This window comes from Engraulis encrasicolus, chromosome 22 (genome assembly GCF_034702125.1).
Source record: "Engraulis encrasicolus isolate BLACKSEA-1 chromosome 22, IST_EnEncr_1.0, whole genome shotgun sequence".
Classification (NCBI taxonomy): Eukaryota; Metazoa; Chordata; class Actinopteri; order Clupeiformes; family Engraulidae; genus Engraulis; species Engraulis encrasicolus.
The window spans coordinates 794867-807756 of record NC_085878.1 but is presented as its reverse complement, the minus strand read 5'-3'; the positions used below and the strand labels follow the sequence as shown (position 1 = coordinate 807756).

The 12890-nt window shown below is 44.6% G+C and overlaps 1 protein-coding gene across 1 annotated transcript in view; it reads left to right on the top strand.

Moving 5' to 3' along the window:
• The first annotated feature begins 3071 nt into the window (after window positions 1–3071).
• Window positions 3072–12890, top strand: part of kcnq1.1 (potassium voltage-gated channel, KQT-like subfamily, member 1.1) — a 100265-nt gene continuing 90446 nt past the window's right edge. The window contains exon 1 of the mRNA XM_063189220.1: window positions 3072–3739. Within this exon, the coding sequence (XP_063045290.1) occupies window positions 3354–3739 (386 nt within the window). The 5' untranslated portion in view covers window positions 3072–3353. The remainder of the gene's footprint in view (window positions 3740–12890) is intronic.

Sequence of the window (12890 nt, the reverse complement as noted above, 5' to 3'; positions counted from 1 at the left end):
TTATCCTACGCCTACAGATATGAGGATGTTTATAACTAAGCTATGAAGTCTTCATCCTGACGTTCATGTGTAGGTAACACATGGGCTAGAGAGAGAGAGAGAGAGAGAGAGAGAGAGAGAGAGAGAGAGAGAGAGAGAGAGAGAGAGAGAGAGAGAGAGCCTGCCACTGTGTGATTGCACGTGTGTGTGTGTGTGTGTGTGTGTGTGTGTGTGTGTGTGTGTGTGTGTGTGTGTGTGTGTGTGTGTGTGTGTGTGTGTGTGTGTGTCCATATTGTCACCCACTCTGGAGGCTTACCTACGTACATTCCAAGGGCATTTTTGCACTTGGTCCCTTTCAGACATTTTCAATCTCAGACCTGTGACTCCACATTTTCTATGCATATGTAGACGCGCCATAGTGTAGGGCAGTGTTTCTTAACCTGGGGTGCAGGCACCCCCTGGGGGTGCGCCAGAGATTTCAGGGGGTGCACAGAATTTTTTTTGTGAGGTTGTGACCAAAACTCGGCTTGTGAACATTATAATTAGGCCAAATCAAAACCAAATTAATACATGTTTTGGTCCCCCATGTAAAGGAATTGAGATATTGATTAGGGTCTGAAGCAACAATCATTATAATTATAAGTAATCACTTAAATCCTTTTTCAGTGCGTATACACGTGTAGAAGTTTGGGTTGGGGGTGCTTTAAGAAAAAAAGGTTAAGAACCACTGATGTAGGGCCTACCCAGACCCAGCGGAAATTAACCATATACGGACACCTTTGTTGACAATGGTCTCAGTAGGCGGTAACACTTAACTTGACGCCGGTGTCATATGCATGTCATTACAGTGTCATAACAGTGTCATGCCACAGTTATGCATGTGTCATAAACATGTCATGAACATTTTATGACTGTTGGCCTTAAGTCACATTCGGTTGGAAAGACAAGTTTGTCTTTGCCATAACCAAATTTCACTTAAGGCCAACATTCATAAAATGTTTATGACTTTACATAATGTTTATGACTTATCTATGACTGTGTCATGACACTATTTTGACACTGTAATGACATGCATATGACACCGGCATCAAGAAAAAGTGTTGCCCAGTAGGCTATGGTTTGTGTCATGACAGTTACACCTGTGACTAGGTCTACTCACTTAAGGAGAGTTCTAGATGAACAGGTGTGATCAAAAAGAGAACTGACACCCCATAAAAGACTAACAGGACAAGACAGAGCACTTGGTCCTTTTTGTAAGACACTCACAATGTGAAGGAAAAAAGAAACTGAATCCTTTGTCTGTTGGTTCCCTTTTTGTTCCGCTTACAGAGGACTGTATATGTGAAAAACCCCTGAGAGACTTCCTGGTGAAAGAGCCCACTATACCAGGGGTGCCGCCAGACCTATTTTACAGGGGCACAGGCCTGGATATTGTTTTGCTGTGCCCCTGTATGAGTTTCACAAAAACAAACAACAACCTTGAAGCTGCTACCTTGGAATTAAGCTCAAGTTTAGCATACGGATTAATCTATAGAATGCGCACAAATAGTGCACATGCACTACTTGCAATAATATAATTAATTTACAAGCTTTTTAAAATAAATAACTGCAAAAAAATTGCACCCCCCCCACATTATTTCTCAGTGCCCTACTGTGCCCCTGAAGCATAAGGTCAGCTGACGCCCCTGCACTACACGCCCTGTAGGCAGTGGTGTAGTCTACGTGACGCGGGTATACACGGAGTATACCCACTTCTAAATTTCTGGGATTTCAGTATACCCACTTAAAATTGATTGATCCATTATTTTGAATAGCACAAATATATACAGTATACCCACTTAAAAAAACTGTTAAAATATACAGTATACCCACCATAAAAAAGTAGACTGCACCACTGCCTGTAGGCCTAATAAAAACAGGAACAATGAACTTTAAATGAAGAGTAATGAAGAGAGTAGGCACCATTTTTGAGTTTTGCACGTTATTACTGGAAATGACTGTTCAGAAGTCCTATCATCTATGTGTACATTCAAATATTTTGATAACAAAGCCCACTTTTTAAACCAAAATGACTTTTGCAATGCAATGCAATGGAATGCCCATTTCCCAAAATGTTTCCAAATGGATATACAACATTTTGCAATGAAGCTCTTCAAATACACTGCTGTAGTCTATTTTGGCATGGTCAAAATGCTTCTTTAAAATTACATCAAAAGGTATGCACCAGTCTGTGTTAAACCAACATGTAGTCCCAGAACAGACATAGACAGATGATCTGCGGAAAGATGAAGAAACGCAGCCCTCTTTAGTTAGTCATGGGCACTGCAAGCAGAACTGCTCAAATAGCCAATAAGCACGAATGGAGAGGCTCGGTTAAATTTCGTCGATTTTGAGACTAAAGGTGCACGGCTCTGGCATGACCATTCATGGAAAAATTAATTGTGATTTTAAGGGGGTGTAACCAGATGATAGCCTGCATTATTTTATTCCTTTTAAATGTAGCCTATATACTCATCCTTCTCTCGGGTATGGTTAATGCCAGTACCACTGAAATAAAAAAAAACAATACACTTCCTGCATGAAGGTTACGTCCCACTAACTACCCGGTATCTGCTTGCATCTGCTAAAACAGCAATATCTACCCGACAACAGAAGCTGTCACCGCTTGTGCGCCATGTGACCCCCGCTGGAAAAGAAGCGCGTCTCTGAATGAATAGAACCGCTCTGTGGACTTCTCAAGGGTGACCAGGCGTACGCTCAAGGTCGTAGTAAGGTAGTAGTCTAATTTTGATTAAAAATGGGAAACTTGCAAACAAAAGAGTAAATCACTCGTAACTGTATGAGAAACGTATTGTAGCCTAAAAAAATGTCCAAATATGACTGACATAATTTTCTTGTCTATTAGTTAAAATTCTTATAATATTTGTATTGCATTGGTTCAGGGTGGGTTACTCATGTTTAGTCAAACGATCCATTCATGCCCCTGTCAGTCAGGTAGGCTAAACCTTTTTAATGACGTGCACGTGATTGAGGTAGACTAGATTGCCGTCTCCCAAACCCTCTATCACCAGTGACGCTTTCACTGCTCTGCCCGCAGCGGTCAGTGTGCAGATAGCCACCCTGGTAGACTGTTACAGATGCGCATGCCATGTCTTTAAATATAGCCACAATGCTGTTTAGGTCTGTGTGATAACGGTGTTAAGTGCGATTTAAAGCTAATTTGAAGCCATGACCATGATTTCAACTTTCAACTGACAGAAGACAAACTTTGCCAAACTGGAGCGCACAACAAGTGCATTTACAAACTGAACTGGACTCAGAAGGTTAGCCTACCTTCTTTCCAGCCTCCTGGAGCACCTTCACAGACAGCAATTATGTCGTCCACAACAACAGAGGACAACAGAAACTCTTGGAACTTAGGGGGGTCGTCCATCACTCCACAGGGAATTACACCATCATCGTCGGAGATGGAAATGTCCGAAAAGACGCCCAATGCCTTCTCTGGGGCACATAGCAACGCACACACCTTAGCGGTCCCGCAAACGGAAACCAAATCGTTGAGGAAAAAGAGCCTGGATGACATCCGAACTGTGGGGGGTCAGCGACGGGCATCCCACCTTCACGGCTATAACCTTAACCCCCGGATGTCGGTTTACAGCACCGGGCGCCCTGCACTCTCCCGGGGTCATCTTCAAGGACGCGCATACAACTTTTTGGAGAGACCATCTGGATGGAAATGCTTTGTGTATCACTTCGCAGTGTAAGTTTCTCACGTTTGCAGAAAATCCACAGCTGAAATACTGATTTGTTATCCAGAGTTTGGTCTCGGTAGCCTACAGCTGATTTTTTGTTTTTGTTTTGTTTTTTTTACCAAGGGTCTCAGAGTGCATTTACCAACATGTACTTTATGACAATGTAAGTCTAGCCAACCCCCACAAATAATTGTTTGTTTTCACTTTAGCAAAGTACTTGACTTTGAAATTGAACTCAAAATCTCATTGTGCACACTGTGCAAACACAGCCACACTAAGAGTTTTTTTTTTCTTTCAGTAAAGAACAGGTCATGACCACCACATGCTGTCTGTTTGTTAATGGGCCAGATTAGCCCTCCCTGTTAACACAGGTGAAATACCCAGTGTTGTTGGGTGGACTGGCCATATACAGTTGAGAGAGAGAGAGAGAGAGAGAGAGAGAGAGAGAGAGAGAGAGAGAGAGAGAGAGAGAGAGAGAGAATGACAGAGAGGAAAGGAGAGAGAGAGAATAACAGAGAGGAAAGGAGAGAGAGAGAGAGAGAGAGAGAGAGAATGACAGAGAGGAAAGGAGAGAGAGAGAGAGATATGGTTTGCTATAAACTGCATGTGTGCTGGAGGAATGTACAGAATGGGAGCTGTGTTGCTGGTCAGGGCCGGTATCTCTTGCAGGAGAGGAGAGGCGAGGAGAGGAGAGGAGGTGATAGTGAGTGACCAGTGCCGCTGACAGCTTTGGCTGGGCCCGGGACAGAGTCATCTGAAAGGGCCCCCTCGCCCAATACATGCAATGATATGAGGACCCAATTCTGCCCCCCCCCCCCCCTTCTCCCTGGGCCGGGGACAACTGACCCCTTTGTCCCCCCATGTCATCTTCCCTGTGAGTGTCTAAACTTGGCAGCTGGGACGGCAGCACACCGCCCCGTGGACGTGGAGCCAGCCCAGGGAGCGGCCCCGTCCCGTGCGTCTGCCTGGGCCACCCTGTGACTTGTTAGTGTCTCAGAGAGATGCCAGGGGAGTGAGTGGGACTTGTCACTGATGCTCAGCTGGCCGCCCCGTGCGGGATGGAAACTTGAATGCATTAATATGCCGCTGTGCAGCAGTGGTGGTGGTGGTAGGTGGTAGCAGGGCTGCTGACAGCTTTGGCCGGCCGGGGCCTGGGGAAAAGTAATCTGAAAGGGCCCCCCCCCCACGCGGTTCATAGGCCTACAGTATATTACATTACATTACATTATTACATTGCATTTGGCAGACGCTTTATTACAAACGAGGACATAATCATAGCCAACATCACTAGCAGATGCAAAGTGCACAGAACGCCGTACACATATATGGGTTATTAGGACTTGATTCTCCGTCCCTCATGAGGACCCCCCTTCTCCTCTACCTTGGCCCGTGACTGCTGACCCCTTGGTCCCCCCCCCCCCCCCCCCCCCTGTCGGCTTCCCTGGGTGGTGACACAGCAAGGGGGTGATGTGAAGTGATGGGTAGTAAGAGAGTGCTCTGGCAACAGGGCTCAGTGCCAGCCACGCCCGGCCTTTGTGGATAAACACCAACCCGTCTCTGGGAGCCAGCCGGGTATAGATGTGTCCAGGGGGCAGCCGACAGCTTTGGCTGGGCCCAGGACAAAGTCATCTGAAAGGAAAGGGCGCCCCGCCCAATACATTTAATGTATGAGGACCCAAATATGGGCCCCTCTCTCCCCGGGCCCGGGACAGCAGACCCCTTTGTCCCCCCTTGTCGGCTTCCCTGGATGTATTACAGTGTCAGTGAGGGAAGGGTCAGTCATGTGCTGTTGTGTTTGGGACTAGGGAAGTCTGTACTGTTGTTGTCTCGACAACGAAGTGTGTGGGAGAGCAGGGCTGCCCTAAAAAGCAAAAAGACAGTAACAGTATTGTTGGAAATTAATAACGGTATTATGATGTAAATGACATACTGTATATGCCAAATGTAAAGTTCAATAAAATTATTGAGGATTGATCAAAGCCTGTGGTATGATAAAGTAACAAAGCTTATCACACAGTAAGCAAATTAAAACTACTTAGCCTGGATGATTTTAAAGTCGTTTTACTCAGTTCTGAGCTCTTTGCACAGTTACAGCTCTAAGCACAGTTACTGCCTTTTTGTTTTGTGGGGCAGAGGGGTGCTGAACTTTGGGGCCCCTGGCTGTGGCCCCTCTTTCCAACCATGTAACCGTATTCTATAGCAGTGTTTCTCAACCTTTTTTTAGGCGAGGCACCCTTTCAATTCATGAAAAATCTCAAGGCACCCCAAACCACCAAAACCGTAACTGGCATCGCATTCGATACCACACAAGCTTAGAAAAGTAACACATTTGGAGACGTTTGAAGTTGCAGCTTTATCTCAGAAAGGCTATGCATTCATTTATTAATTTAGAGAATTAGATGTATTATATTACATACTTTATATTACATAATTCATTTATTTATGTAGGTCAATTTCACATAATTTCGGGTCAGCCATGTTTCCGCGGCACCCCTGAAGGAGGTGTGCGGCACCCCAGGGCACCCTGGTTGAGAAACCATGTTCGATAGCCCTGCCCTGCATCCCTGAACACGTAGGTCTTATGATGTGACAGTGTTTCTGTTCAGGGCTAGTTTGTAATGTGACAGTAATCCTCAATCACAAAGTTGATAAGTTACTGCAGATGGGCCCGTCGACGCGCTTATTTCCTCTTTGCTGAAAACACTCAACTACATCATAGCAATTTTACCATGGCAATGCAAGCCGTCTTATAGGTAACCAATGATGAAGTCTTGGTCATTACCATTTTGGTGACTATAAGGTTATAACCGAGGCTCACCATTAGATTAAGGGGTTAAATTATTAACTATTAACTAAGTAGTTATTAAAAAGTTAAAAAGTTAAACTATTATTACTAAACACAATGATGGCACCAACATAAAATGCTGTTCTTCCTCTTAACCTCCAAACTGTATCAGCAGAGAGGGCAGTGGTAATAGAACAGTGTATCAAAGCAGCATGGCAGGAGGATCTCCAGCATGGCTCACTTCATGCAGTCAGGCGTGTGACAGTACGGTAGGCTACATTTACCATTTGCCAGTAGACAGTCATATTAACTTGGAAACGTTTTGATGATCTCAAGCAAGAAATGATTTCCTGCTTTCAGAAACGAAAGCCCATATTAGGGATTTCCTAGGGTAGTGGAGCATAAAAGAAAAAAAAACACTGTGTTTCTCCCTTTACTTTGATATTGACAGAGAGAGAGAGAGAGAGAGAGAGAGAGAGAGAGAGAGAGAGAGAGAGAGAGAGAGAGAGAGAGAGTGGGAGGATAGCAAATGGTAGCCAAGAATGTGCAGTGCCTTATCATAGCCCAGGGCTTCAGAGGGATGTAGCGCCCGCTATCTATACAGCCTGACCCTCTTCAGACTCCCCTCCCCAGCCGTGCGTGTGGTGTGTGTGTGTGTGTGTGTGTGTGTGTGTGTGTGTGTGTGTGTGTGTGTGTGTGTGTGTGTGTGTGTGTGTGTGTGTGTGTGTGGACATGACAGCAAAAACACACAGCCTGCCACCTACAGCCATGTTACACTTGTGTTTCTTTCAAGACTCCCGTGTGTGTGCTACAAAGACATTATGCTGTCAGTGCAGAGTAAAGTGTCCGTTTGTTGTCTCTTCGGGTTGGGCCGTGGGGCAATGGAAGAGAGAGACAGGCAGCCGTGGGGCAATGGAAGAGAGAGACAGGCAGTCGTGGGGCAATGGAAGAGAGAGACAGGCAGCCGTGGGGCAATGGAAGAGAGACAGGCAGCCGTGGGGCAATGGAAGAGAGAGACAGGCAGTCGTGGGGCAATGGAAGAGAGAGACAGGCAGTCGTGGGGCAATGGAAGAGAGAGACAGGCAGTCGTGGGGCAATGGAAGAGAGAGACAGTCAGCCGTGGGGCAATGGAAGAGAGAGACAGGCAGTCGTGGGGCAATGGAAGAGAGAGACAGGCAGTCGTGGGGCAATGGAAGAGAGAGACAGGCAGCCGTGGGGCAATGGAAGAGAGAGACAGGCAGCCGTGGGGCAATGGAAGAGAGAGAAAGGCAGCCAACCTGCCAACTCCTGTTGAATTATTCCAGTTTGGCTGGTAGAAAAGACAAACTCACAAGCCACTTTGGCCCATTAGTGAGCGTATGTTTGGCTACTACGATTAACATCGACCGGCCATTTTTGCTGGTGGTGAAAAGGGTTAATTTATGTAGGGTCCTGGAGACAGGGAACAACCATGGGCTGGAATTGAACCGAGGTCCCCAGCGTAACAGTCAGTCCCCTAGCTCTTTGAGTCATGGCTGGGATGGGCCAGTGTGTTTTCTAACACTGGCAACTGAGCCTTTGGTTTCCATTGTTGGTAAATCTTGTAATTAGGGATGCACCGATACCGATAAAATATTGGCACCCGATACTGCTCATTATACTTGTACTCGTACTCGTCAAGCACTTGCCAATACCAGGAACGATACACGTTCTGTGGACTTGAAAGCAGCATGGAAAAAAGTGCCACCTCATACATTTAATTTAATTTAAATCTACATGGAAATGGACAATACAAATATCACAGGTGGAAAAAACCAAGGCCATGCATTTATTTCCATTGTATTTTGGTGGTAAAAGGTATCGGTATCGGTACTCGGTATCGGCAAGTACACACATTAATGTACTTCTGTCAGTACCACTCTAGTCAAAGATGAGACGCGAAACAAAGATAAATTTCAGAAGCTTTATTTCTGAATGCACACATTTTGTATTTGGCGGTATGGCTCTGTTCGGAGGAAGTTCCCAAGCTTCTCCATGAGCTCCATGAAAAATAAAAAAACAGGGAACAGCAGCATCCTCAGGTGGAGTGCCTTCCATTTAGCTGGAAAGGCAACATACCCCCTAGAACAGAGCAAGCAACAATGACAACAATATGACATTGATTGGAGATGACAATTTGGTGGAGCAGGGGAGGTGGTGGGAGCAAATCGAGCAGCAAAAAGAGCAATGGCAGCAAAACAGATCTGGTAGTTTAAATGAGGCGCCAGAAACGCTACCATCCAATTGCGAGCAGCAGCTAATTAACCAAGGCGCAGATAATTCGTAGACGTCTGTATGGGTTGGGTCGGTGACAGCCAATAGGCAATGAGAGCGTTGACTACGTGGTCTGCCAGAACTAACGCAATTTGCTCGATTCGTAATTGTATCGGTTTTCAAAAAAGTGGTATCGGTGCATCCCTAAAGTTGTAATGAACTATCTTCGGGCAGAGGGGGACCTTCTTGTCTGACTGAGGGTATGGCACTTGGACAAACTGTAAACTATCCCCTCTCTCTCATCTATAATGCATCCCAGTGGAAGTGCGCTACAGTAATCTCAGGTTCTGATGCCTGCCACTCAAGCAGGGCACAGACTACAGAGAGGTCGTAAATGCTTTGCCCCTGTAAGAAACAATGAGTTGTCTATATGACAGGGTGTCTATTGAAGTAGGCCAGTCTGTCAACAGACGAAAAATGAAATTTGTCAGCTGAAGGTTTTTGGAAGCCTGGAGCAATAGTAATTGCATGGTTAGTGGTATTATTACATTACATTGCACTTAGCTGACGCTTTCATTTATTCAAAGTGACTTACAGTTATTATTTGTCAGGGTATTGGTTACAGTCCCTGGAGCAATGTGGGGTTAGGTGCCTTGCTCAAGGGCACTTCAGCCATGGATGGAGATGTAGGGAGAGGTCAGTGGGGATTTGAACCTGCAATCCCCAGATTGAAAGACCAACTCTCTTGCCACTAGGCCACGGCTGCCCCTCATTAAGAGTAAGCAGTAAGGGTGCATGGTCATGGAAAAAAATATATAATCACGTTTATAATTAATTTAATAGTGCAGCCCTAGTAAGCAATATTATGATGCGGTAGAGGAGGAGAAGGAGGATGGAAAAAAGAATAGAAGAGAAAAGAAAATAATACAGCCCATGTTCATTAAAGGGACACTGTGTGAGATTTTTAGTTGTTTATTTCCAGAATTCATGCTACCCATTCACTAATGTTACCTTTTTCATGAATACTTACCACCACCATCAAATTCTAAGTATTCATTATAACTGGGAAAAATAGCACTTTTCATACATGAAAAGGGGGATCTTCTCCATGGTCCGCCATTTTGAATTTCCAAAAATAGCCATTTTAAGCTGAAAAAATGACTCTACTTGGACCATACTAGAAAATATTTGATTATTACTTAGTAAACTTTCATGCAAATATCATATTTGACAATAGGCAGCCCATCTTCAATGAGCAGCATAGTTGCAGTACCTTTTTTGACCATTTCCTGCACAGTGTCCCTTTAAACCTAAACTTTGAATATCCTCCTCCATGACTGAGGTACCCTGAGCATGGTACCGCCCCGCCGCACTGCTCCCTTGGGGCGCCATTGGGGCTGCCCCCTTGCTCGGGTGAGGCATAACATGCTATTTCGTTGTGTGCAGTGAACACTTGTGTGCTGTGGAGTGCTGTGTCACAATGACAATGGGAGTTGGAGTTTCCCAGGTGGGCTTTAAAAAAATGTCTGTGAATATTCTCATTCTCAATTGTAAGCATCTGGAGTTCATTGAGCTTCAAAGACTCTTTCAAGCTCAAGGAAGAAATCCAACTTGCTTACAACTCAACTCTTTGGGTAAACTTCAAATACCACAGTCTGGCATTCAGGTGAACTTCTCTTACATAAAAAAGTTGTTGATTGGGGAGAATGGTTCTGTTCTATAGATATGCACTGACAGTATTGGCTGCACACTTTATTTTACTCTTCAGTGTGTCCACATGTCTATGCCTAACCCGTAGGATGATGATCCACTAGAACGCAACATGACTTATTGGGATGCAAGTGCATTAATCGATTAAAAAACATTAATCGCAATTAATCGGCAATTAAACTGATAAGAGACCCAGGTGAAATGGGCATGTGAAGAGGGTGTGTAAAGAGGGGTGTGAATAGTGGGAATATTTAAATCACTTTTGGATTAAAGAATTGAAATAGAATTAATTTAAATGTGGTATTTTATATCAATTTTTCATTAAAATTTTTAGATTTAGTCGTTTTTTTCCCAAGAAACATTGAAATTTCGGGGGGAAAACGCTGCTTATCAATTAATCGTAAGTCGATCGATGAGGCTATCAACTAATTATTAATGAATTAATCGATAATTTGCATCCCTATGACTTATGCATTGCCCTGCCATATTCTGTACCTATACAGTACACTTTCAACGAGAAGCATTTTTGCTCTTGCACAGCGTTGGGTACACAGTTGGGTACAATGCGATTGGCCCTGGAGACGCGTCCAAAAGTTGGGAAATCAATAGGACATGGATATGTCAATATGGAAATCAATAGGACATGGATATCAGGCTTGTACGAAATTCCGAATGGAAAGAATTTCAATTCAAAGTAATGCCATAATTCGAACACTAGGTGGTGGTGTTCTATGTACTTTCAATGGGTGGTGTAGATTAAATTAAAAGAATTTCAAGGTAATGGCACCACCTTGTGTTCGTATTATGGCATTATTTTGAATTGAAATTCTTTCCATTCTGAATTTCGTACAAGCCTGATGGATATGTCAATATGGAAATCAATAGGACATGGATATGTCCCTGGCTCTCTGAGTGAGATGAGGGAGCCATGGCTTGAGTTAGAGTAGCCTAGCATTTGGATCAGCATTCTGGGGTCTGTTTGCATCCAGTTGTGAGGCTGATGGGCAGCAGGTTTGTGTGGTTGTTGTTTGGATGCTTACTGTGTGTGTGTGTGTGTGTGTGTGTGTGTGTGTGTGTGTGTGTGTGTGTGTGTGTGTGTGTGTGTGTGTGTGTGTGTGTGTGTGTGTGTTGTTTGGATGCTTACTGTGCCCCGGGGCAGCCCTGTTTGTTTTCATCTCACACCCTTCATTTCCTCCCTCTCTCCCCATCCCGTTCTCTCTCCCCATCCCCCTCTCTTCCTCTCCCCATCCCACTCTATCTCTCTCCCTCTCTCCCTCTCCCCATCCCCCCTCTCTCCATCCCTCTCCCCCTCTCTCTCTTTCTCTCTCTCTCTATCCCCCTGCTCTCTCTCCATCCCTCTCTCCCTCTCCCCTTCCCTCTCCATCCCTCTCCCTCTCTCCCTCCCTCCCTCTCTCTCTCTCTCTCTCTCTCTCTCTCTCTCTCTCTCTCCCCCTCCATGACAGATCCCACTGAAAGCCTCACTGGAAATGAAAGGCCAGCACTCTTTGTTGTACCAGCTGTTGCCTCTCGTGTTTTCAGTTTATCTGTTGTCGTTTTTTTTTCTCTTCTCCTCCTGCATGTTTAATATCATACACGCATTATGATGACATGAGTATGCCCGTGGTGTTTGATGTGGCCATTTTGCCCATTAGCTGTTGAGCTGGGCCTTCTGTAGGTAAAGGCAGGCAGTTGCTTCTTTACATGCAGTATTGACTGACAGTATTGATTGATGACATCCATCATACATGATATTCTTATCTTATTCTATGTTCTTCAAGGACTGAAAAGGCATTGTGTAGCAGTGTCTTTATTTTGCCCCTTACAGCCATTGCTAGTAATCTGTAATTTTATCGTATACAGACAGTACCCTACCCAAACAAACCAATTCCAGTTTACAACTTACAGTTTCAAGTGGGTCATGTTGGGGGCGCTGTGGTGCAGCGCGCTAAGCCCCCACATTTTGGCTTACAGTACAAGCCCACGGGGACCCCGGTTCGAGTCTGGACGGGGTCATTTCCCAGCCCTACCCCATCTCTCTCTCACAATTGTTTCCTGTCTCCTCTCATACTGTCCTGTCATGATAAAAGCCAAAAAGCCCCAAAAAATACTCAAGTTGGTCATGTTGCTGGATTTTGATTCTCTATTACATCTATGGCTGTGTCCTTAATAGTTTATTCCTTTAGAAATATCCTTATGAGATGTTTTTCTGCAAGATGAGAGAGTGCTTTTGCAGAGCTTTTATGTCAGATTAGCGAGCAGCGTGACACATTTCATTAGGTCCTTTATTGATGTGTTTTGCGTCAGATTAGTCCATACGACTTATCATTACTTTTCAGGAAGAATCGTATAAACAAGTAAATTCTCCAAATATGAAAGTGCTACTGCCTTAGCTTTTATTAAATTAAATTAAAACATTTTCAAGGAACATTTTA